Source organism: Camellia sinensis, chromosome 10, assembly GCF_055761805.1.
Source record: "Camellia sinensis isolate YWXY chromosome 10, ASM5576180v1, whole genome shotgun sequence".
In the NCBI taxonomy this organism is placed as follows: Eukaryota; Viridiplantae; Streptophyta; class Magnoliopsida; order Ericales; family Theaceae; genus Camellia; species Camellia sinensis.
In genome coordinates this window covers 37,458,381-37,482,912 of record NC_138970.1, presented here as the reverse complement: position 1 = coordinate 37,482,912, position 24,532 = coordinate 37,458,381, and the positions used below count along the sequence as shown (strand labels likewise).

The window sequence follows — 24,532 nt, the reverse complement described above, 5'->3', positions numbered from 1 at the left end:
GTTGAATAGAGTTATAGTTAAGAACAAGTATCCTCTACCCATAATAGATGATTTGTTTCACCAACTTATCTCGTTGTTTCTCAAAAATAGATTTGAGGTCAGGGTACCATCAGTTAAGAGTCCGGGAGGAGGACATTCAAAAGACGGCTTTTCATACTCGTTATGGCCACTATGAATTCCTTGTAATGCCTTTTGGGTTGACCAATGCACCGGCTTCCTTTATGGATTTGATGAACAGAATTTTTCGAGAATACTTAGATCGTTTTGTGGTCATCTTTGTGGACGACATCTTGATTTATTCAACCTCTGAAGAGGAACACGAGACTCACTTGCGGGTAGTGCTGGGTTTACTTAGTGAGCACCAATTGTATGCCAAATTTGAAAAATGCGAGTTTTGGTTAACAGAGGTGAAGTTTTTAGGGCATGTAATGTCTAGAGAGGAAGTGACTGTGGACTCCTCAAAGATGGATCCCGTATAGGATTGGGAACAACCCAAGAATGTTTTTGAAATTCGGAGTTTCTTGGGATTAGCGGGGTATTATCGACGTTTTGTAAGGGACTTCTCTAGACTAGCTTGACCTTTGACTAGCTTGACTAGAAAGGGTATTAAATTTGTGTGGAGTGAGGCTTGTGAAAAGTCATTCCAAGAGCTTAAGACTAGATTAACTACCGCACCGGTTTTGATAATTCCGGAAAGGGGTTTGAATTACACTATCTATTGTGATGCGTCCGGGGATGGACTTGGTTGTGTCTTGATGCAAGAGGGAAAAGTTGTGGCCTACGGATCACGACAATTGAAAACTCACGAGAAGAATCACCCCACCCATGATTTAGAATTAGCGGCGGCGATTTTTGCCTTGAAAATTTGGAGGCATTACTTGTATGGTGAGAAATTTGAGATTTTTTCCGATCATAAGAGTCTAAAGTATTTGTTTTCTCGAAAAGACTTAAATTTATGACAACGGAGGTGGATGGAATTTATGAAGGATTATGACTTTAAGTTACACTATCATCCGGGAAAAGCCAATGTGGTGGCCGATGCTTTGAGTCGAAAATCTGTGAGTAGTTTGGCAAGCGTGGTCATTCGGGAATGGGATATGCTAGATGTTATTAACAAGTTTGATTTGCACTTGGGTGAGTCCGGAGAGAGTGCTACCTTGTTTACTTTGAATGCTCAACCTACCTTGGTTAGTAAGGTCATAGAGGCATAACAAGGAGACTGTGATGTGGAATCAATCCGTGTTAAGATTTCCAATGGAAAGGAAGAGAAATGTTTGAACGTTCACTCGGATCTGAGTGTACGTTACCTAGACCGTTTGTTTATACCAGAATCTTGTAGAGAGGAAGTACTTCGGGAGTTCCATCATTCATGCCTTGCGGTACACCCAGGTGTATCATGATCTTAGTCGTCAGTTTTAGTGGAGGGATATGAAATAAGATGTCGCTTAATTTGTATCGAAGTGCCTTACTTGTCAACAAGTGAAAGCCGAACACCAACGAGCAGCGGGTTTGTTACAACCCTTACCAATAGCCGAGTGGAAATGGGAGCGTGTTTCCATGGATTTTGTAGTTGGGCTTCCTAGAACACAACAAGGCGATGACGTCGTTTGGGTGATTGTTGATAAGTTGACTAAGTCTACCCATTTCATTCTGATGTGCACCAGCGACTCAGTTGAACACTTAACAGAGTTGTACATTAGAGAGATAGTTGCTTAGAGCTTGTGTCCTTGATTTTAAGGGGCCTTGGGAAAGGCACTTACCATTGATTGAGTTTGCTTACAACAATAGTTAGCAAGCTAGTATTGGGATGGCACCATTTGAGGCCTTATATGGCCGACCTTGTAGATCACCGGTTTGTTGGGCCAAAGTGGGTGATGCACCGTTACTGGGTTCGGAAATTGTTAAAGAGACAACCGAGAAAATTGTTCTCATTTGAAAGAGGTTAGCTACGGCCTACAGCCGACAAAAGAGTTATGCCGATAAGAGGAGATGACCTTTATCTTTTGAAGTTGGTGACCATGTGTTTCTAAAAATCTCACCAAGGCGGGGTTTGATGAGATTTGGTAAGAATGGTAAATTATCTCTAAGGTTCATTAGCCCTTTTGAGATCTTAGAGCGAATTGGGGAAGTGGCATACCGGTTAGCTTTACCGCCATAACTTTTGGGAGTTCACAACGTATTTCATGTATCTATGCTTAGGAAGTATGAACCCGACTCTTCACATGTTCTTGATTGGGTTGACTTGGAGGTAGATGAGAATGCCTCTTACGAAGAACGACCGATTCAAATATTAGATACCCGGGAGCAAGTGCTACGAGGCAAAACTATACCGTTGGTAAAACTGTCGTGGAGACACCATGGGGTTGAAGAAGCGAAGTGGGAACGGGAGGCGGAAGTCCGCTTCAAATATCTGAATTTATTTGAAAATGCTTAAGTTGTTTTTCTTTGTAATATTCCCTAGTGTTGAGGGAAACGTATTTAAAGTTGTTAACCACATGTTGATATGTGTGTTGTTGTTTTAAGCATAAAGTTGTTTAGAGTTGCCATTACTTTTTGAGAAATTTCATGTTTATGCGTATTTGGGAGGTTGTCGTTAATGAGATAACCATGGTGGAAATGGTGGAATTTGGTTGAGAGTTAGTATTGTGATTTGAAAATGAAATAGCGTGGTTTTGATCACTAGAAACCCTTTGTTTGGGTAGTTGATTTGAAATTTCGATGACGAAATTCTTTAATGGGGGAAGGTTGTAACGATCCCAGTTTTTCCACTTTGCTGAGTATGTCGGGGGTCGAGTTGCCTAGTCAGCTCGCGGCGATCCAGGGAGTAGCGCCCCTTGGCGGGTCCAAGGGCAGCGCCCTGGCAGGGGTCATCAGCTCGTGGGGTCCAGGGGACAGCGCCCCTTAACGGGTCTTAAGGCAGCGCCCTGGCGGGGTTGAGGGGTAGCGCCCCCAAAACAAAAATACAAAATGCATTCAAAGTTGCTTCTCCACTCGAGTGGGAGAGCAAACCGCATGTGCGGATTTCAGGGGAGAGCACAGCTTGCACACTGCTAAAAAAGTAGGTGCGGGAGTGAAGTGCGGTGGGTTAGTGAGATCCGAAATTTTTTCCATTTTCTTCTCTCTTTGGGCTGAAGTTGAATCACTTTTGTATATCTCTCTCTGTCTCTAAAACATTTCCTCTCCCTTCTCTCAACATTTCCTACCAAAAACCTCACAAGATCTTCGATTTCTTCAAATCCTTTGGGATTTTGACCTAAGTTCTTCATCAAAGTTGGTGAGCTCCTCAAGGGCTTCGTTGTGTGCGGTGAAGATCGAGTTTGGACACCGTTAATTTTGGGAGTTTCATCTCATTTCTTCTTCAAAACTTGAGGTAGGAATTTTCTTAGAGTTATATATATTTTTGCAAGATCTAGATGATTTTCGAAATCATCTTTCGATAGCTTTGAAAATTGATAGTTAATTCAAGAAGTTGAGCGATTTTAAAAATGGGTTTGTCTCTTGTTCTTTTAAAATGATCTTATGGGTTTTGATTTTTGTTGATTGAAGAAAAGATGATTTTGGAAAGTTTTCTTTCAAATGATTTGAGTTGTATAGTTTTGGTAAGAAAACCTAGAATTTGGGGATTTTGTTTTTTAAGAGACTAAAAATCCATGAATGATATTGTTATATTTATTTTGTGTGTCAAAATAAATTGATGTTTGGAAATTTTCTTATTTATATTTATATAATTGATGAATTTAAGGAAATATGAGAATTGTTGTTCATTTTGGAAATTATTGTTCAAAACGTTGAAATAGTCTTGAAATGACTAATTGTTGAGGATACTTGAGAAGAGAGAATTGTGTTATTCCTTGAATGATAAATTGGAATAAAAGTATTTATATTCATCTTGTGTTATTGGCATATCAATTCATTTGATTACATTAAACTTGAAAAGTTGATTTGAAAACTTGCATTGAGAAAAGAATGTTGAGAAACAAGTTTCCATGAATTGGTTTTGAGGTAAATACGGTGGTAAGTCTTAACAGGTAGTGTAGATGAAATTGAATAGGTGTCGAGCCTTCCAGTTAATACTAGTAAAAATGACAGATTATAGGTGCCGAGCCTTCCAATCAATGCTGGTAAAAATGCCAAATTGGTAGTACTTATATAGTTTACTTGCAGACACCGACTTAGGGATTACCAGAATCGTATTTACCGCCCTTGAAATAAATTGTTAAGTTTTGAACAATTGAAATTGCATGATATCATTGAGCATGATGGTTTTCAAAAGATGAAAATGTGATTTATCTTCAAAAAGGGCATAGCATGCATATGCATTTCATCTCTTGAGACTTGTATAAAATGTATATACTTTGTTAAGAATTTTCTACTGGGCTTTATGCTCACCCTACGAGATTTTTGTGCTAGAAAAGATGTGGTAATCCCATCCAACTAGGGGCGTGGAAGTATGTATGTTGGGAGTATAATGCTCTTATTTCGTTGTGACTCTGTATGTAAGCTAAGGGTTGTGTTTGTGTGGGTTTGAATAACCATTTTGTGTAACCAGGCTCAAGTATTGGAAACTTGTAAACCCCTTGGGGGTATTTATTTGTTTATTTACTTGTTGTTGGATTAATGTATTGTTGCATGAAGAACTATTGTATCATGTAATGTAAGTTTAGAGATTTATAGTCAGTTTTCCTTGAAAGAACCATGATTGTTGTATTATCATTTGAGCTAGAAATTTGGGACGTTACATATACAAACATGTAGATATGATAATTTTTAAAAATACAAGACATGGTATTCAAACAAAAATTTTATATAGAAATCTAATTTTGAATGATATGACTGTATCACTACCAAAATTTGTAATCTACAATTGTGTGTGATTAGACTTACAATGAAAGACAAAAGGCCCACAATCAACCACATCGTATTGTATTAAAATTTTATACAAAATTCATTACTCATAAAATAATTTTATGAATTATCATAATTAGACAGATTATTTATAAGATAAATTGCGAAAGTTGTCCTTATACTTAGTCCTTATGTTATTTCGGTCACTTTAATTTCAATTGAATCGATTTTTAGCCTAAATTTATGATTTTGTTTCAATTTAATCCAATTGATTCCAATTCTTAGCATTTTTTATGAAAAATATGCATATAAGTGGCATGTGTCATATTTTTTAAAGTAAAATTATAAATTTACTAACCTCAGTGAGTTAATCTCAACCAATTAGATGATTATTTTCAGTCAAAATACTAATGACATTATCAATTTGACCAAATTAACACAAATTTAGAATTAAAAGTCAAAATTGTGCCAATTGAAAGTGTAGGAACCAAAATGATATAAGGAGCAAAATGTAGAAACCACCAATATAATTTACCCTATTTTATATGAAAATTTTATACAAAATTCATTATTTCTAATATTATTTCGTGAAATATAGGTGTATCCTCTTTCTTGACTGTTCCTTTCTAGAGCTTTTACAGTTTCTTCAATTTATTTGAATATTTGAGTCTAATGAATAAAAATTATTCTGGAAGGTGATATTAATCAAAGCTAAACCAAAATCAGCTAGAAGAGAATAGAACCTCATATATTAATTAACCAAAAGCAAAAATCAAGTGACAAATTAACTCAAGCATATATTACTCTATTCTCTAACATAACAACGATATAAAAAATAAATAAATAACAAAAACAAAATGCAAACTTGCGTAGCATTGTTGTAGATATCATACAATCTAATGATGTATGAATTAATCAGATATGAAAGAGAAAGAAAATGTATACTTATATATAAATAAAACACAGAAAGTTTCACAAGAGCGCCCACACCCTTTCGTTTCTCTCTCGTGAAATTTTTTGCGATTTATTTGTATGCAAATGGCATAATTGTAAAGAAAATTTTAAAGGGCCAACACCTAAAGAGAGTACCTTAATTACTTGATTTAAGCAATTTGCACATTGGTGGAAATCCTTCTCCCAAGTAGCATCTCCTTAATTAAATGTAGTTTCTTAGTCGCATCAACAATGGTTATTCTTTCTCTTGGTGATTCTTCAGAGCACTCAACTCCAACCCTGAGTATCAGAATTAAGCACTCAATGAATTTTTTCCTTTCCATTTGTGTCTTGGAATTTGCTTTGCTTGTTTCCTCCTCTTCTACAACTGATATAAGTTTCTGATCAACAATCTCCATCACACTTTTTGGCAAAGCTATTTTGGCTAATCTGTGAAGGTTCAAGCCATCTATAAACATGTCATCAGTGGGTCTTTTTCCTGTGAACAATTCTAACAAGAGGATTCCATAGCTGTATACATCACCATGAATGGATACCCGTCTCCCCATGCCATATTCTGCAATGCACATATGATAAATTTTAATTTGTACTTGCAAATGCATCTACACGTTTAAAAATAGGGGTGATAGTTTGCATAACTAGGACACTGAGGTGATATTGTTAGAGGCATCGCTACACCACCTCAGTATATTGGTCACACAAAATACATTTTCATAGGCATATATGGTGGATTACCTGGTGCTGCATATCCAGTGGTTCCTCTTATACCGACAAAGCTAGTTTGGCTTTTTGAAAGTTCATTGTTGGGTTGTAGTAAAAGCCTTGCTAAACCAAAATCACCAACATGGGCTGTCATGTCACTGTCAAGAAGAATGTTGCTTGGCTTTATATCACAATGTATGATCGTGTTGTCACAATGATTGTGAAGATAATTCAAAGCAGAAGCCACATCAATTGCTATGTTTAATCGCTGAAAAAGGTTTAAACTTCTTGGTTGTTTATGGGCAACACTTGTTTGTGGAGTTGGATGCAACCAACTTTCAAGGCTCCCATTTTCCATAAACTCATATATTAGGGCTTTGAAATCATTACCTTGGAAATCAACACTTGCACAAGCATTTATAATCTTGACGAGGTTTCGATGCCTGATGTTTCCCAAAGTTTTGCATTCAGTGATAAAACTTCTTGAAGCTCCTCTATTTTCTTGATCGAATAACTTCACCGCAATAGCCTTTTCATTTGGGTGAAGAATTCCTTTGTATACTGAACCAAAACTTCCGCTACCAATCAAGTTGTCTGAAGAAAACCCATTTGTTGCTTTGAAGAGCTCTCTATATGACATATCCATAGAAGAATCCATCAAACAAGATGCCACAATAGATTGCTTTCTCATCTTTCTAAGCCAACAAAGCAATAGAACAGATAATGCAAAAACTATACCCAATACCCCACAAACTATAGGAATAATTAACTTTCTTGCATTTTTCGAAGCACATGACTGCATTTGTAGTGTAGGTATACCACCGCAAAGCTTGTTATTTCCCGAAACTAAAATTGCAGTTGCATTTTGGAACACTCCCCCTGTAGGTATCTCTCCCTCAAGATCATTAAAAGAAAGGTTTAAAATGCTTAGAAAGGGAAAGCTATTTAAAAACTTAGGAATTTCACCTGTGAGGTTATTGTGGGAAAGACCTAATTCTTCAATACCCTTTAGAGAACTCAAGGATTGTGGAATGGCTCCTATTAATGCATTGTTGTCCAAATAAAGGTATTCCAAAGTATGACAGCTACCAAGGCTAGTAGGAATTTTACCAGATAACTTGTTATAAGAAAGATTTAGTTCAACAAGATTTCTCAAGTTACCGACTTCCAAAGGAATGGGACCAGTTAGACGGTTTCCAGACAAGTCCAAAGATATAGACAAAGATGAGAGACCAATTACTTCTTGCGGTATGCTACCAGACAAATTATTACCATTAAGATGCAGCTCTATCAAACCCAAGAAATTTCCAAGACTTGAAGGTATGTTTCCCTGAAAATGATTTTCTTCTAACCAAAGCTTGGTCAACAATGTTAAATTTGCAATGGAGGAAGGGATTTCTCCAGACAATTTGTTTTTACCAAAGCCCAACTGTTGAAGCTTATCAAGTTTACCGATAGAGTTTGGAATGCTTCCTGTCAATTGATTGTAGTGCATATCTAGAGCATTTAAGCTTACAAGATTTCCAATATCTTCTGGTATGCTTCCAAATATCTTGTTTTTCGCCACAGTTAAATATTGGAGTTTGGTTGAGAAGTTGGCTAAGGAATTTGACAAAACACCTCCAAAATTATTTTCTTGTAATTCTATCACACTCAATTTGCTACAGTTGGCTAAAGTGGAAACGAAATCAAGGTCATTAGCATCCCCAGTTCCCAAACCTGCCGTAAATAAACTCAACCACGAGAAATTCATTAGGTTTCCAAAATTAACAGCCACTCCAGGGGAAAAATTGTTCAGCGATAAGTCAAGGTGTTCTAGTTTTGAAGCATTTGATATTGAAACCGGAATCGATCCACTTAGTTGGTTTCCCCAAAGATTAAGCCTTTTGATATTTGGCAAAGTGAGGCCTAAATTTTGAGGAAGACTCCCTTCAAGTAGATTATTTGGTGCCTCGAGAGCAGTCAATGATGAGATATTATAGATAGATGGAGGAATGGTACCTGTTAGCTTATTTGCCGATAATGAAACATATGTTAAGCTTTTCAAGCTACCAAGTGAGTCTGGAATACTTCCCTCCAACAAATTCTTTTGTGCTAAGAAAAGTTTGAGTGTGGAAAGGTTCCCAAAAGAAGGCGGGATTGATCCTAACAAATTGTTGGAGCTCATATGAAGTTGCACTAATTGAGTGAAAGCATCTTTAGGAAGATTTCCAATCAACTTGTTGTTGCTCAAACGAAGGACCCTCAAGTTACTGCAGTTTGAGAGGCTTGCTGGAATTTGTCCTCCAAACAAGTTACCGTTCAAGTCTAGAACTTGCAGCCTAAATAACCTTCCCATTTCACAAGGAATTTCACCTTGGAAGCTATTGTTTGAGAGATTAACGATTCTGAGGAAACTAAGGTTTCCAATGGAAGGAGATATAGAACCTTCTAAATTGCGCGACGCTAAATTCAAGCTAATGACCCTTTGATGGCGACGACCACATGAAACACCTTCCCACTGGCAAAAATGGAGAGAATCGTTCCATGAGCTTGTGACTAGCATTGGATCACGAGTTATTTGAGCCTTCATTGAAAGCATGGCTAAGTGATCGGTCTCATTTCCACCTAGTATGATACTAGTGGGCATGCAAACACACAGAAGGATAAACAATCGGAGTACCCTAAAAAGCTTAAACATATTGACTGCAAGATTCTAAGAATTTTTGCAAAATGCTATCTTAGCTTAAGTATGGACACAGAAAGAAGAAACTTCAAAAGTAACACTCACTGATTGCATTATTGAAAAGACCTGCAATATAAAAACAATGACGTAAATTGTCATTCTGCTAAATCCTCAAAGTCATCCTACTGTTCTATGCCGGTCTTTTTCCAAGTCATGCTAAAGAGGGACCGCACATTAATCTTTTGTGTAAATTGTCATTCACACAAAATTAATGTGTGCCCTGGTGTGATTCCACTATAATAAATATGGACCACACATTAATCTTTTGTGTATTTTTTATTTTTTATTTTTTTTGCGTGTAGCATAGATTCTGTTCACAAAAATTTGGAAAAACTAAAATGTGAAAGAAAGTAAACAAAAAAGTATGTATGTTCTAAATTAATCCTATTAATGAATATCGGTCACACATTAATTTCTCTATACAGTTTGTGTGATTTTTGATGTACACGTACCATTTAAGTTTTTCTTCGTCAAAAGTTAAAAGTGCATACAAAATGTAATTTCATTATAAGTGTAGTGTTACCATACTTAATAATGATTATGGACCATAAGTGCAATTCAATCTCGCTCTCTTATTCTGATTTTTTTAACTACAGAAATATAATATCAGGCACCGGTTCTTCTGGGTCATAATTTTTGTAGGTATTCTATTGCGTCCTCATCATTGTATATGTAGACAGAAAATTATTAAATGAAGTTTCATATTATCCTAAAAGAAAATTTATTGTAACTCATTATATACGATCTAGTAGGTTCAAATATTGCCTTTTAAAATTAAAAAAAATATATATTCTAACCTAACTCGAAATATTTTCATCAACCCAATTTACTAGAAGTTCATCGCCAAACTCAAGGAGGATTTGATCTAAGACGAAGGAAAATATGCATAAAATTAACAGACATGCTATAGTATAATCTCAAATGAATTACTAAATATTTATATGGGTGAGACCCACACCCATGGAACACATATAGGTTTCACACACATAAATATTTGGTAATTCATATAGGATTTCTAAACATTTCTTTAAAATTAATGTGAAATGATTTATCTACTGAATTGTTGTCGTCTGAAATTGTCCAAATTTGTTGATGCTAGTCGTCTGGTTGGACAATCCGTTTCATTCTCGTCTACCTTGATCGTCACCCTATCATCTGAACAACTAGCATCAACTACTACAACATATAAGAGTTTTAAAAATCAAACTTTTTAGTCTCTAAAAGTAAAAATTTTGTCACGAAAAGCATTTATGGACCAATTTTTATCATCATGAAGATAGTCGTTAAAAGGTCATCCCGAAAATTCAAAAGTAAGGCATTTAGTGGCAAAATTTTGAAAATGACGCTAATAAATACACTTTTAGAGACAAAATAATTTGGTCTCAAAAGAATTTATTTTTTTAGACAAAAAATTTGGTTTCAAAAAGATAATAATTCATCACTAATGTCTAATTTTCATTGCTAAAAATATAATGATGATATTTTTTCAAAAAAAATATTTGATCCTTAAAAAATTATTTTATCCCCAAATTTCGATTGTCAAAATTTTAATTTTTTATAGTGAATAAATTCAAACAATTCAAGTGAAACCAAATTCAACGTAACATCACCAAAAATTAATATATAGTTTAAATTCTATCTCATAATAATTATGAACCACAAATTAATTTTTTCTTTACACGTAGGATAGATATCTCAAATGTATTGACACAGATTGAAAAATTACAGACTTTTGACATCTTAATTGTATTGACACAGATTGAAAGATTATCAGACTTAACAAAAAAATTAAAAATTAAAAATAAAAAATAAAAACAAAAATTCAATTCTTCGAAAGACCGGCACTTCAAAAGTAATGGTACAAAAGTCTCTCTATATCCTTAAAAGTCAAACACGTGGTAAAGAAAGTAGTCTGCTAATTGAGTACAAATAAACAGTTCTCGCAACTAATGGTACAAAAGGGAGACCTCTTTGGCGCATCGGCTCCATAGAGCATTCACACTAACACTTCGTTTGGCATAATTTATATAATTTATCTTTTTATTTTTTTATCTTTTTTTCATCACATCATTTCTCTATTTTTCTGTACATATTTTCATAAAAAGACAAAAAATTTATTTTTTTAAGACACTCCAAACCAACCTTAATCTTTTAAATTTTTAGTCAAATTAAAATTATTTTGTTATTTTAATTAGTTACTTATTCTAATTTATTCTTATTAAATATTTTTTTTCTTATTTTGTTTGTTAGTCTTTCTTTTTTTATTAAATTAATAAGTTACCAGTCAAACAATTCTTAAAAAAAAAAAAAAAAATTTGCCGTTGACCGGTTGACTGGCCGGACTTCCGGGCAAACATCCGGTAACACACAAGTAGCGATGAACAATGTCTCGCTTGTTGTAACGAGTTACTGTAACTATCGTAAATTTTGACGAGCTGTAAGCGAGTTTGATGGAGTTGATTTTTTGAAGTTTATTAGCTAAAAAATGATTTTAAAGAGCTTGATGAGGATGTTCTTAGACCCTACTTGTTTACCGTATATGAGGGATTGATATGAATATTTGATTAGATATAATATGAAAGGAGTCTCACATATTTTTTTATTTCTATATAGGGAGTTTGGTTAATATATAATGCAAAAAGAAAATATGTAATACCATATCCATGATATTGTATATTCTCACTGTTCGATATAGGGAATCTTTCATTTAAAAGTCAACAAAAATCTCTCATCTTATCCCATTTTATATAATATTTTAACCAAATATAATATAAGTGACCCTATAGTATATATAATCCATCTCATATTCTATAACATATTATATTCTATATTTCTACTTAAGTATTGCATATCCTCTTCAAACTCTTATATTCAATCCTAACAATCAAACGGGGTCTTAAGGTCTACTCTCAAATGTCATTTCATTGTGTGAGTGGGCCTTTTTTGATTTAAAAATGTGTGTATTATATATAAATTATAATATTTATTGATTTGATTACCATAAGAATTAATCTGGGAATCCAAAAAATGGGTACCAGAATTTACCTAGAATGCAGATGAATGGTGGAGATCAGATGAGTGTATTGTGGGGTCTATATGTAAAATAAATCTGAACCATATGTTAAAAATTCTGGATAAATTTTGAACATAAAATTCTGAGTTTGTAGCATGATTTTGAAGTATAACCAAATGACTTTTAAAATTATAATTAACATCACCATAACCAAACACCAAAAAGTCATAACTAATGGTCCATAGGTACACACACGGAAGCATTATGTCCATAATTGTATGTAATTTTTCTATATAGATGTGGAATCCCAGAAAATGTGAAACGCAGCTCATGAGAAGGATCGTGTCTAATTTTGTGCTTAATTTTTGTATTCCTAAAATTTTGGCAAACAAAAGTATGCTGAAATTAATGTTAGTTTGATCTCAGGTCAAGAAAAAAAAAAAAAGAAATCATAATAATGATCACGTGTCAATGATGAATAGTATTGTATTGAAGTTTTATTCCTTATCTAGTAACCCATATATATATATATATGATTTGTTTGGGAAATTATTCAATATTTTTGAAATATGTATGTGTCTGTATTCTTTAATCAATTATCATTTAATATATCTCTTCGTATTCTTCAATCACTTAACATAATATCCCACCTACTTACCTTCTCCACTAATCATAATACTATTAAATATTACGTGTTTATATTCCAGAATTACTGAATAATTATCTTTTTTGATATGTATATTAATAAATCGGTTAGTGCTTTTAGCATTTACTGGACTCAATATATATTCAACATACCATCTAAATATATATATATATATTGAATATGGATCGAATTAATTTTTTTGACAAATTATACCACTGGCCCTAGGATAACTCTTATGTCAATTTACTATGTAGTTTTAATTATACCAATTTTACTTTTTAATCTTTACACATTATGTCAATTTAATCCATTAATAAATTATACAAAGGATAAATTATGTTAATAGTTTTTATATATTTTTTTTTTCTATGTATCATTTTTATTCTCATAATTTCAATTAACTTGATTTTAACCTTATATTTTAAATTATGTTTTATTTTAGTCCAATTGATAATGTCAGTTTATTTTTTTGACAGAATTAGCCCACGTGCATAGCATGTGCCATGTTTGTAAGGTTAGTATTTTAAATTTACCTGTGAGTGAGTTAAGTCACTAGATTTTAGGGGTGGGCGCGGGTCGGTTGCGGCCACAAAACCTCCAATCCGCCATCCGTCCGCCAGATTGGCGAATTGAAAAAAATCAATCCGCATCCGTCCGTCAATCCGGCGGATGTGGATTGAGCGGATTGGCGGTTTGGTGGATGGATGCGAATCGGTTTGGCGGTTTAAAATTTTATAAATTTTCAACATAATTCAACTTGTGCACTTCCTCAAAAAAAAAAAAAAAAAAAAAAGAGAAAGTATTACAGTCAATGACTTAAAAAAGTATTACAATCACTGTATGCCTTATATCCAAAGAAAGAAAGTTTGAAACTTTAGAATATCACGATCACTGCATGCCTCATCCACATATTACAATCACAGCATGATTCATCCCCATAAAGTATTACAATCTGTGATTCTTAAAATATAATAACAATTCAAACCACCAAAACCATGAACAGAGCAGTAGTAGAGATTGAATGTCTCTGTATTGTTACATCTACATATGTTTTTGAAAACAAAAATCAACCAGCATATATCATATTTTCTATTTATTATTTTAAGAGTTAGATTTAAAAACTAAAAAATATAGATGAATAATACGTTTATTTTTTTCAATTCAAAAAATATATTCAAGTTGAAAACTTTTTTTCAACAGAATATTTAAACTCTTTTTCAATTGAAAACACAAACATAATATTTAAACAAATTGAAAATACAAAGTCTTATAAATTACTAGGGGTGTTCGAGATTTGGCGGTTTGGCGGTTCGGTTGCGGCCAAAAAATCTCAAATCCGCCATTCGTCCGCCAAATTGGCGGATTAGAGAAAATCAATCCGCAACCGTCCGCTCGTCATCACGCATCCGTCCAAAATGCGGCGGATCGGTTCGGTTCAGTCGGTTTTGGCGGATCGATATATCCGCTGCTCACCCCTACTAGATTTTTCCATGTCTCATAACTAACAGTGTGTTTGTTTTGAGGGATTATTCCATGGGATTGGACCATTAAATTTTTTTAGTGTTGTTAAATTATAAATTACAAATTACAAATTTAAAATTATATATTAAATAAAAATTATAAATTACATGGGTATAATAATTTTTTGAACATTTATCATTATCCACTTGATCCAACCAAATATTGAATTCACTAAAAATAGTCCAATCTAGACATTTAATCACATGACTAAACAAACATAAGATACAAATCCAGTCTAACCAAATAGTTCGGGGACAATATGTCCCAAAACTAACAGTCTGATGGATTACAATCCCTCCTTGTCTAGTCCGTTCAAACAAACATACCCTAAGTGAGTTAACTCACTAAAATAAGGGTAAATTATATTGACACCTCCTGAGGTTTATGTTTATTACAGTTCTCTCCTCACCTTTTTGAAATTACATCTCCCTCCTTGAGGTTTAAAGTTTCATTACAGATTGCTCCCTCCAGCAATTTAATTTTTTTAAATACCAATTTTTTCCTCACTAGGTAAATTACATTGACACCTCTCACATTTTAGAAATTACAATCCCCTCCCCAATATTTAAAGTGGCATTACCAATTGCCCCATCGGTTAGTATTAGTTGAAAAAAAAAATCATTGGAAAAAAAAATTATTTGAAAAAAAAAATTGTTTGTCAAATTTTTAAATTTCTGTATAAAAATCAACGTAAACTCATTTTTTGAATTTACATTTTTTCCTCAAATTTACAAGCTGAAACAATTATTTATAAACCAAAAAAATTATCAAACAAGTTTTTATGACAGTTTTTTAAATTTTTGTAAATATAAATTGAAAATTGAAAACAAAATGGTTACCAAACAGGCCTCAGATGATAAAAATGTCGTAAAATTAACAAATAATTAAATAAGTAACCAACATGAGAAATGACTTATCAAAAGATTCTTAGGCTATGTATGGTTTGATTTTTAAAATTTTTTTTTTAAATTAAAAATTAATTTTTTTAAGAAATAAAAAATAAAAAATAATTATCATTTTTATATAATTTTTATCTTTCAAGGGTAATAAACATAAATCTCAGGGGGTGTCAGTGTAATTTTTATCTTACGTTGGTTTTTAAATAGAAATTTAAAAATTTGACTAACAAAAATTTTTTTCAATTAATTTTTTTTCCAATGAATTTTTTTTTCAACTAATACTAATCGAGGGAGCAATTTGTAATGTTATTTTAAATCTTGAGAAGGAGATTGTAATTTTTAAAATGTAAGGAGTGTCAATGTAATTACCCAGTGAGAGCAAAATTGGTATTTAAAAAAATTAAATTACTGAAGGGAGTAATCTGTAATGAAACTTTAAACCTCAATGAGGGAATGTAATTTCTAAAATGTGAGGAGGGAACTATAATAAACATAAATTTCAGGAGGTGTCAATGTAATTTACACCTAAAATAATAACCAGATTTTATTTTATATTTACACGGAAAGGGTAAAGGAAGGAGGCAAGTCGTGAGGCGGCACTAGGGAAGGGGGAAGACGGTGGCGAAAACGTAGGGAAAGGGGGAGATGCAATGGAGGGAAGAGAGGGTTTTGAAGGGTTAGAAACCATTTGTATTGCTTTGAATAAAAGGAGGAGAAACAGAGATCTTTGTTTACATTTCTTCAATTCTAGTTTTTTCTTTTCTTTTCTTTCAGATCTTATCAATTCCAATTTCTTGGCAATGTTTAAGCAATGAATCTTGAATTTTGATTGGTGATTTTGGAAACTGGATTTTATGTTTATTTTTTGATTGAGTTTTGACATACATTTTAATTTTGCTTTTGTTGGTGAATTTTGATTTGATTTTGTTTTTGTTTTTGTTTTTGATGGTTGTGGGTTGTATTGTTTGGTGGTGGTGGGTGATAGACGGGTGGTCGGAGCGGTGGTCAGTAGTCGATGGTGGGTGTGTGTGGTAGAAACTGGTTGTTTGCTACAGTGGAGGCGGAAGGAGCTGAGAGAAGAGAATGGGTGAAATATCTATTTTCCCCCCTGAAAATGGTCATATGCCATCTATCTACAATTTTTCTGTTAAATTTTAATAGATGTTCTTTATTAGACCAAATTGATACAAAATATAAAATTTAAGATTAAAATTAAGCCATTTAAAAACATAGAGACCAAAATGATAAGAATAGCAAAGTTGACGAATTATGGGTGTAATTTTCCTTTATACAAAACTGAAGGTAAAATGATTCTTTGAAAAAATTATAAATCATTTTAAATTTGACACTAATTTCTCAATCATTTTGGGAAACATGAATATTTTGTTCCACAATTCTAACCTAATTTTTTAAAGATTTTTGGTAAAAATAAAATGATATAGGCTTCAAATTTTTTAGCAAATAAATGACTCAATATCTTATATAGGTATAGGGTCTATCACATCTACGGAAAACATTTGGATTTGGGGTATCTGTTGTGCACCTAGCACAGTAGGCACTGTTGTGCAGCCCTATGGACTTATTTCAGGGTTCGTTTTGATCATCCAAACTATTCACATTTTAGAGTGCATCGAGTAGAATATACCTATAAAAAATTAAGTTGATCGGATATCGTTAACTCTTTCATCCTCTCACATTTGTATCTTTAAAAATAAATGATATTGTTATTTAAAATATTAAAATGAATAGAAATGTGAGTGGATGAAAGAGTTAATGATAACTGATTAACTTAATTTTTTTACAAGTATGTCACTACTAGAAATACACCTTTTTGCGTCTGTTTTTTTGCGACTGATTATATGACCGTCGCAAAAAATCATTTTTTATATGAGAATTCCATTTTACTTGACCAAATCATGTTCTTAACTTAATAAAATAAATAAATTAAAATTAAAAAAACCAAATCAGTAAAACTTGACCTATGTGCCGTTTTCTCTTATTTCCCAAATCTGAACTCTTTATCCCTCTCTCTCTCAAAATTTGTCTCTCGCTTGACTCTCACTCAAATCTCACTGTCTCTCTCGCTCGAATCTCACTTTGATGAAGATTTGAAGATTATGATCGATTGTTGTCTCTCTCGCTCGAATCTCACTTTGATGAAGATTTGAAGATTATGACCGATTGTTGACGAAGATTTGAAGATTTCAATCTGCTGTTGATGCAGATTTCGATCGAATCATAATCGAGATTCACAATCGGTAAGCCTAAACACTTCTCTTTGTCTCTCTCTAATGTTTGACATATCTTCATCGATTCAACTCTCTCTGTAATTCCGGTGCTTTTCCGGCGAGTTTACAGTGATCTCTAGCTCTGATTTTGAGTATTTTTTTTCTTTCTTTTCTTCTTGGTGCAGTGGATCCCGAAACAATGCTTTACACCTAAGCTATAGCGCACTTGTGCTGGTTTGCTCGTGATAGTGCCTCGTGAAGGCGAGCGCGTGTTCTATTTTCCTCAAGGACATATTGAGCAGGTTAGTTTCCAACTCTAGGCAATCGTATCCGAAGTTCTTTGTTTCTCTCAGAGGTTAGATTCATTAGGATTTCTCATAATGCTTTATAATTTTATCAGTTTTGTCTCTCTTGGTTGTGCATCTCCAATTGTTCATCAATTTTTTCATCAGATTCAAATTTGATGAAAAAATGGCTCCAAAATGATTGATTATTGATGAAGAATTATGTTTGATGGATATGTTTGATTATTTCAGTCATCAAAATGATATGACTCCAATTTTGCCATCATACAATGATTTTAGGAATTTCTAAATTTTTATATTTATTATGTTGTGATCTAGAATTAGCTGATTATCATTGGTACGATCCATAATATATTCTTAGATACATATCTGATCCTGAATCAGGGCGACTGACTTTGGGGTTAGATTGGGAAGTGTTTTTAATGGTTAGTGGTTTGTGAAGTTAGAGAGGGTGACCGGGGGGGTGAATGAAGTGCCATCACCAAGAAAACTGGTGATCTTTTTCTTCTTTGCCCTGTTTGTGTGGAAAGGTAAAGAGATTTGGGTATTGGCTTTGCAATATTTGCTGCAAAAAGCAGAGAAAGCTATGCCAAAATTAAGATTGTCATCTGTTACTGGTTCAATGAATCATACAAAAGTGACTAGTCATTTTAACGGATCAAACATAGGATTACATCCCTGTCAAAGGTAAGGATTAATTGACCAAGGATCTTTTATCCTTAATTTCTTCTGTTGTTTTTGTAATTAGATCATAGGAATCTTGAAACATAATTCAATGGTTGTGAAGTGTTTTGAGATTTGATAAATATCTCATAAACCTGATTTAGTTCTGTGCAAATCTCAGGAAAATCTTAAAATTTGAAATTCAAAACATGACTCGCTTTATTAATAGTTATACTTTGTAAACTTAATTAAAATTGAATTTGAATGAGTTGAACATAAGTAACCGTTTAAATGCCTCCACTATTATTATCATCACCTCCACTATTATTACCATCACCTCCACCACTCCATTAATGCTACCACCATCACCACTACCACCACTAACACAAAGAAAAGTTTGATCCCAAATGCAATTCTCAATTACTTTGGGTACTTTTCCAGAAAAAATGTAAGATAAGATAAGAAAAAAATCTAAGAGTTAGATAGATGACTAATTGGAAATACTAGAATGGAGTTAAATTAAGATGAAATTTTAGAAGGGGGCAAGGTAAAAGTTACTTAGACGTTGGGAAGGAGGCAAACTACTATTTTTTGTTATAAATATCCAAAAAAATGTATTGGGCCCCTTAAATTTTCTAAAGTTTTGGAGGCCATGGACCCCATGTGCCTCTTCTGTGTCTTCCATTGCATGTAATTGTTGCTAATATATTGTTAACTTATTGTGAATATGGCAGCTGGTGGTGCTCAAACAAACTCCACTACAAGATCGAATCCTGCTGGGGATGCTAGGCTGCCGGCAGTTGGTGGCCTTGGTAGTCTTGGTCTCCCAGAGATGTTTGGTTCCATGCAGGATACTGCTTCATTAAGTCAGTTTGCACAAAATCCAGTTGTATCACAGATGATGCAAGTTCTCCTCTCCAACCCTCAGTACATGAATCAGGTAGTAATTTCCTTTGTTATGCAATTTGCTTTGTATTTGAATGTGAAGTTTCTTATTCCCTAATGCTTTTCAATTGTTAGATTCTTGGTCTCAATCCCCAGCAGAGCAATTTGCTTTAAAATTGTTGAGAGAGAGAGAGAGAGAGAGAGAGAGAGAGAGAGAGAGAGAACTTGAAACTACATGGGTTTCAGATGCTGTTATACAGCTCCAAATTTTTGTTCTTGACCTGTATCCTTAGTTATGGAATTAGAATCTGTCCTTTCCCGCGAATTAATTTCAATTCAATTGAATTTTTGGATATTCTTATTTTGGCTTATAAATGTTCTTTTATTATGGCTTAGAAACAACTGTTAAGCAAATTGAAGAAGCATTCAAGGAGTTTACAACAAGAGAAGACGTTGTAATAGTGATGATCAGCCAATATGTAAGTTTTTGTTCTACTCTGTCATATTTTTGATTGATTTTAATGCTCTTCTGTGGTATGACTTATGCATATGATTATAGTGCATGCTTATACCCTATCAGATGCATCATGAGCACACTAAGATGCTTCTTTTTTCTTTTTCTTCTTTATTTAAATTCTATCATGTGAATGAGAAAAAATATTAAAAGTTTATGATGAATGAATATGGGTCGTGTCACAGATTTAGCATGTTACATTAATGTTTTAGTCAATGGAAGTTTGGTGCTGAATTTACTAATGCTTCCTAAACTTCAAGTTAAACCTTTATTGCAACATTCATATAAATCACAAAGTTCCACAATTATTATAGTCTGGTAGTAAGAGACGAATGAGTACATTGATTTTGTGGTGGTGTGATTTTTCATTTGTCATTTGATTCTGTGGATAAAACATTGTCTAATGTAACAATGTTCATCTTCAGGTTGTAAACATGATAAAGTTTTTAGTAGATAGCTACAACAATCCAATTCCAGCAATTTTGAAGATTCCTTCCAAGGACCATCCTTACGATCCAACACATGATTCTGTTCTTTCAAAGTGAAGTACCTTTTCTTTGATTTTCCCATTTTACGTGTTGTATGCTTGAATGTTCTTTCTTTCTTTATTTATTTCTAATTTGGATTTGCAGATTCTAATAGTTTAGGCGTCACATGACCATTAATTTGTTATTAATGTAACATTTTTCAGGTTTTTATTTTTTTGGTCAAATTGATGAAATGAAATATTTGAAGCTTGACACTTCATCTGTCGATTTTGTGTTTCAGATGCTAGTTGATGATATTGGTGATCACTACTAAAAAATTGATATTGGTGATCACTGGGTGGTCACATTGGCATTTTTTACGTAGAACAATAGGATTATCCATTATTTATGCTCTACTTTAGAATTGTTGTTTAAAATTCGAATTTTTTTCATGGGAGGGGTAGGGTGGGTGGTGGTTTTATAGACATTACTTGTGATAAAGGCTAACTGAGAGATTAAATTTGGTTCTACCTTGACATAGTATTATGGAAATTACTGGAATAATTCTTTAAAAAATTGTTGTTACTAGAATAGAAATAATTAATATATTTGTTCTTCTGCACATTTCGGTGGAAAATAGAATTGGCTACTACATTAATGTTATGTTGACATTTGACAAGCATTGACAATTCTTGGAGATCTGAGGTTCTACTGCTTGCTGGGGAAAGGACTGGGGTAAGGATAGGGTGTGGTGATGTTGTAGGGTTTTTAGTGTAATAATGAAGGATCGGTGGGTGGGGAAATTGTTGATTTACAGACCTTTTAAAGATACTAGGACCTCATTTTGGTTGACACATCAAATTGTATCATGATACATACTTTGTCTAGATTTTGTAGTTGATTTGAACTTCTTCTTATTCCAGCTTGGCTGTCTGTGATCTGTCCAATTTAGTGAAGCCTCAGGATATCATCATAACAGAGCATTTGACAACCCTCCTTGCTATTGTCCCTAAATACTCACAGAAAGATTGGTTGTCAAGCTACAAGACACTCACCGCTTATGTGGTAAAATTCCCTTTGTTGTTTATGATGTCACCTTATTTTGTAATCATGACTGTCAGTTTATTATTTGAATTTGAAATTGCATGGTAGCTTTAATTGCTACACCACAGATTTAATTGGCAAGTTCACCGAGGATTAGAGAATTGTGCTTGTTACATATTTTACAATTCAGAAGTGCCATCTTTCTTGGTCATGTATTGTATCAATGTTTGAAGTAATGGAATGTATTACTATTTTTTTTTTTTTGGTTGCTTACCAAAAAAAAAAAAAAACTACTTTTTCATTGAACTAATCGTTTTAGGTTCCCAAAATATGCTCTTTATACTGTAACACTATTCAGTCGTGATGCTGACAACTTTAGAACTAAGGCACGCGGCAGAGGTTTTCAAGTGAGTTTGTCACTCAAGCAGCCCTTGTGTTTTTTGATGCCTGTTATGATAACAATTTTAGCTTCTGTTTTGTTGAAATTCAAGAATTTCTAGCTCCTATTCTCTGGTGAGATAAGTGGATGAATAATATGTCAAATATAACGATCTCAATAGCAGGTGCCTTCTTATGTATTGCATATTTGATTTTGCTTGTGATTCAGATTCGTGACTTTGAATATAATCCAGAAACACAAGAGAGTCGGAAGCAGGAGCTAGAAAAATTAATGCAAGATCAGGAAACACTCAGAAACTCTCTTTGCAATGGTGCTATGCAGCTATGGGGAGGTACTATTTTTTGTAAAACTTTCTAACGGTGTTAGGTGGTTCTTCATAATATTTGGAATTGGATCAAACCAGTGATAATGAAATGAAATTATTTATCTTTGGGTAAATTACACTCTACCCCTCTGTGGTTAGGTCAAAAAACAGAGAGTCCCCTTGAAGTTCGATTTGGTACAATGAACACCCCTTGGGGTTAATACCAAATGGCAAAAATGACGTTTGCTGTCAAAATTAACCACACATGGTACTTCAATTTGGTCATACCAGTAGTTATTTAATTGTTTTTTCCCTTTTGTTTATTTATTTTTATTTTTTGACAACTCCACTAGTACCTGTCACATGCTAGTAAAATCCTATAGACAAATTTTAGATTAGCCCGATATTTGTACATTCTAGCGAAGCTATATACATACCTTGACAGCTGCACATTAGCTTATGTAATTTTAGTTATAGTATGCATTTGAGATTCTACTCTTATGTGCTATATTGACAGGAAGTTCCTTAGCTTTCAGGTTGATAACTTGAATTTCTGAGGGAAATGAGGATCAACCCAATAAAGGTTGGTTTTTTTAATTTGGCAATAGATTACACTAGTAGTTCTATTATACATATTATAGTTCCCGCAATCCTTCTTGTTTCACTTGTTTTTGTTCTGATAACCAGAATTTTGGTTATATTTTCTAGTCTTTCTTATGTTCATGTGACATAGAATAATTATGTGTGTGCTTGCTTACACATGCACATGCGCTCCAAAAATTAACCCCATGAATCTGGAAGGATTTCTGCCCTCACCTTTATAGTGAAATAATTCATCTTTGTTGCTTGTGACATTTTGGTTGGCATAAAATATAGGTTGCCAAAGCATTGGTGGAAGTGTTTGCTGAAATGATTTTGATGAATATGGGTACAAGGTGTTATGCCAGTTCATTGATAGACCGGAGAAACACCTGAGCAAGAAAATTGATGAGAAGATTGGCCAGTTCTGGATTGTATTTTTTTCATAAAAGAACTTTTTCCAAGTTTTTAGTTGTAATAACTTTTACATGTAGCTCAAATTTTGATACTCAAATAGAATGTTCAATAAAACTATAATGCTATACTGTCTGAATTCTTGTCATTGTTATTCCTAGAGTGCTTAACGCTACACTTTTATTTATTTATTTATTTTTATTTTTATTTTTAATTTTTTGCGACGGTAACAAGATGGTCGCCAAAGATCATGTTAGTGTTTTTCTTTGTTTTTTGCGACGGCAAAATAGCGGTCGCCATAAGTAGTTTAGGTGGTCGCAAATAATTTGCGACCGTTGTTTTGCCGTCGCAAAAAGTATTTGCCACCCCCATATTCGCGACCCCCATTTGCCGTCGCATGGGCCGTCGCAAAAAGTCTTTTGCGACTGTTTTTTATTATTTGCGACGGTTTATAGCGGTCGCAAAAAGTGTTTTTTTTAGTAGTGTGTTCTACTCGATGTATTCTAAAATGTGAACGGTTCGGATTATTAAAACGAACCCCGAAATAAGCCCATAAGGTAGCACAGCAGTGCCTGCTGTGTTAGGTGCACAGCAGGTATCCCAACTCCGAAACATTTGGTCATTCATGTAGCAGAAAATTTGGTATTCCTAACATTATCCTTTTGGTAATAAGTTCCTCAATTTCAAACTTTATTGCCAAAAGGATAAATTAAAAGCATTTAATTCATTCAGCACAAAATTCAAAATATGTAAAAAATATGACAATAATACCCTTAGCTTTTATCATTTTCTTACATTACCACAACCACCGCCGACTATTGTATGCCATCACTGACCCCTGTCGGCCACCGTTGATCACCCTAGTCGGCGACAATTTTCCAACGACAACCATAGGTCGGCAAAAAATTTTCGGCGAGATTCTCTAGTGACAGTACAATTTTACTATTTACTTTAAACATATAAATAGTGAATTTTTCCATTGTTATCACTAACCACCACACTTACTATAATTATTACCATTATTCATATAGATATTAAATGAGAAATTAGTCAAAACATTGAATTAATAACGTTAATAGTAAAATTTTACTTTTTCACAGAGTAAAATTTTATTATTTTGCTATTGAACGTACTAAAATAATATTTTCGTTTGAGATCTCAAAATCAATATTCAAACTAATAATGACAAAAAAAATGCACTAAAATAAAAATATATACATATACAGAGAGAGAGAAAAATATAGAGAGATAGAGAGATAGAGAGAACACATATATTGCCTCAGATATAGTTCAAGCTAGAATAAAATCTTAGGGTCTGTTTGGTAGCGTTTACGTTTTCAGTTTATATTTACAAAAATTTTATAAACTGGTTTTTGTTTATTTTTAGAAAAACATAAACTACAAACGCGTTCGGTAATTGACAA

The 24,532-nt window shown here is 33.4% G+C and overlaps 2 protein-coding genes across 9 annotated transcripts in view; one reads left to right on the top strand and one right to left on the bottom strand.

Annotated features, from left to right (window-relative positions):
• The window catches only part of LOC114266299 (receptor kinase-like protein Xa21), a 31,568-nt gene extending 22,296 nt beyond the window's left edge, over positions 1-9,272 (bottom strand). The window contains exons 1-2 of one of the 2 annotated variants that reach the window (XM_082891260.1): positions 6,535-9,272; positions 5,935-6,355 (exon numbers count right to left, since the gene is read on the bottom strand). In XM_082891260.1, coding sequence (XP_082747386.1) covers positions 5,949-6,355; positions 6,535-9,181 — 3,054 coding nt within the window. In that variant the 5' untranslated portion in view covers positions 9,182-9,272 and the 3' untranslated portion in view covers positions 5,935-5,948. Of the gene's footprint in view, positions 1-5,572; positions 6,356-6,534 lie in introns of those variants that run through there. The other variant, XM_028207184.2, reaches the window with a different exon arrangement.
• Positions 9,273-17,234: 7,962 nt separating this feature from the next.
• Positions 17,235-23,247, top strand: LOC145789239 (V-type proton ATPase subunit C-like). Of its 7 annotated transcripts, none has more exons than XR_014341932.1 (10): positions 17,235-17,563; positions 17,719-17,835; positions 19,236-19,441; positions 19,783-19,865; positions 20,326-20,441; positions 21,291-21,432; positions 22,019-22,142; positions 22,275-22,383; positions 22,645-22,698; positions 22,992-23,247. XR_014341932.1 is itself a non-coding variant. In XM_082891258.1 (9 exons), the coding sequence occupies exons 4-8, from the start codon at positions 19,851-19,853 to the stop codon at positions 22,662-22,664; spliced, it is 417 nt and encodes a 138-aa protein (XP_082747384.1). In that variant the 5' UTR covers positions 17,242-17,563; positions 17,719-17,835; positions 19,236-19,441; positions 19,783-19,850; the 3' UTR covers positions 22,665-22,698; positions 22,992-23,247. The 7 variants fall into 7 exon arrangements, 3 of the variants coding, with proteins under 3 accessions (XP_082747384.1, XP_082747383.1, XP_082747385.1); XR_014341931.1 differs by having other exon boundaries at positions 22,633-22,698; XR_014341934.1 differs by lacking the exon at positions 22,275-22,383 and having other exon boundaries at positions 17,236-17,563; positions 21,291-21,818; positions 22,652-22,698.
• Positions 23,248-24,532: the final 1,285 nt, after the last annotated feature.

Coding starts and splice junctions, on each gene's coding strand:
- LOC145789239 (XM_082891257.1), top strand. Junction 20,442..21,290: donor CATGATTCTGTTCTTTCAAA/GTGAAGTACCTT, acceptor TTCTTATTCCAG/CTTGGCTGTCTGTGATCTGT. Junction 21,433..22,018: donor AGACACTCACCGCTTATGTG/GTAAAATTCCCT, acceptor CTTGTGATTCAG/ATTCGTGACTTTGAATATAA.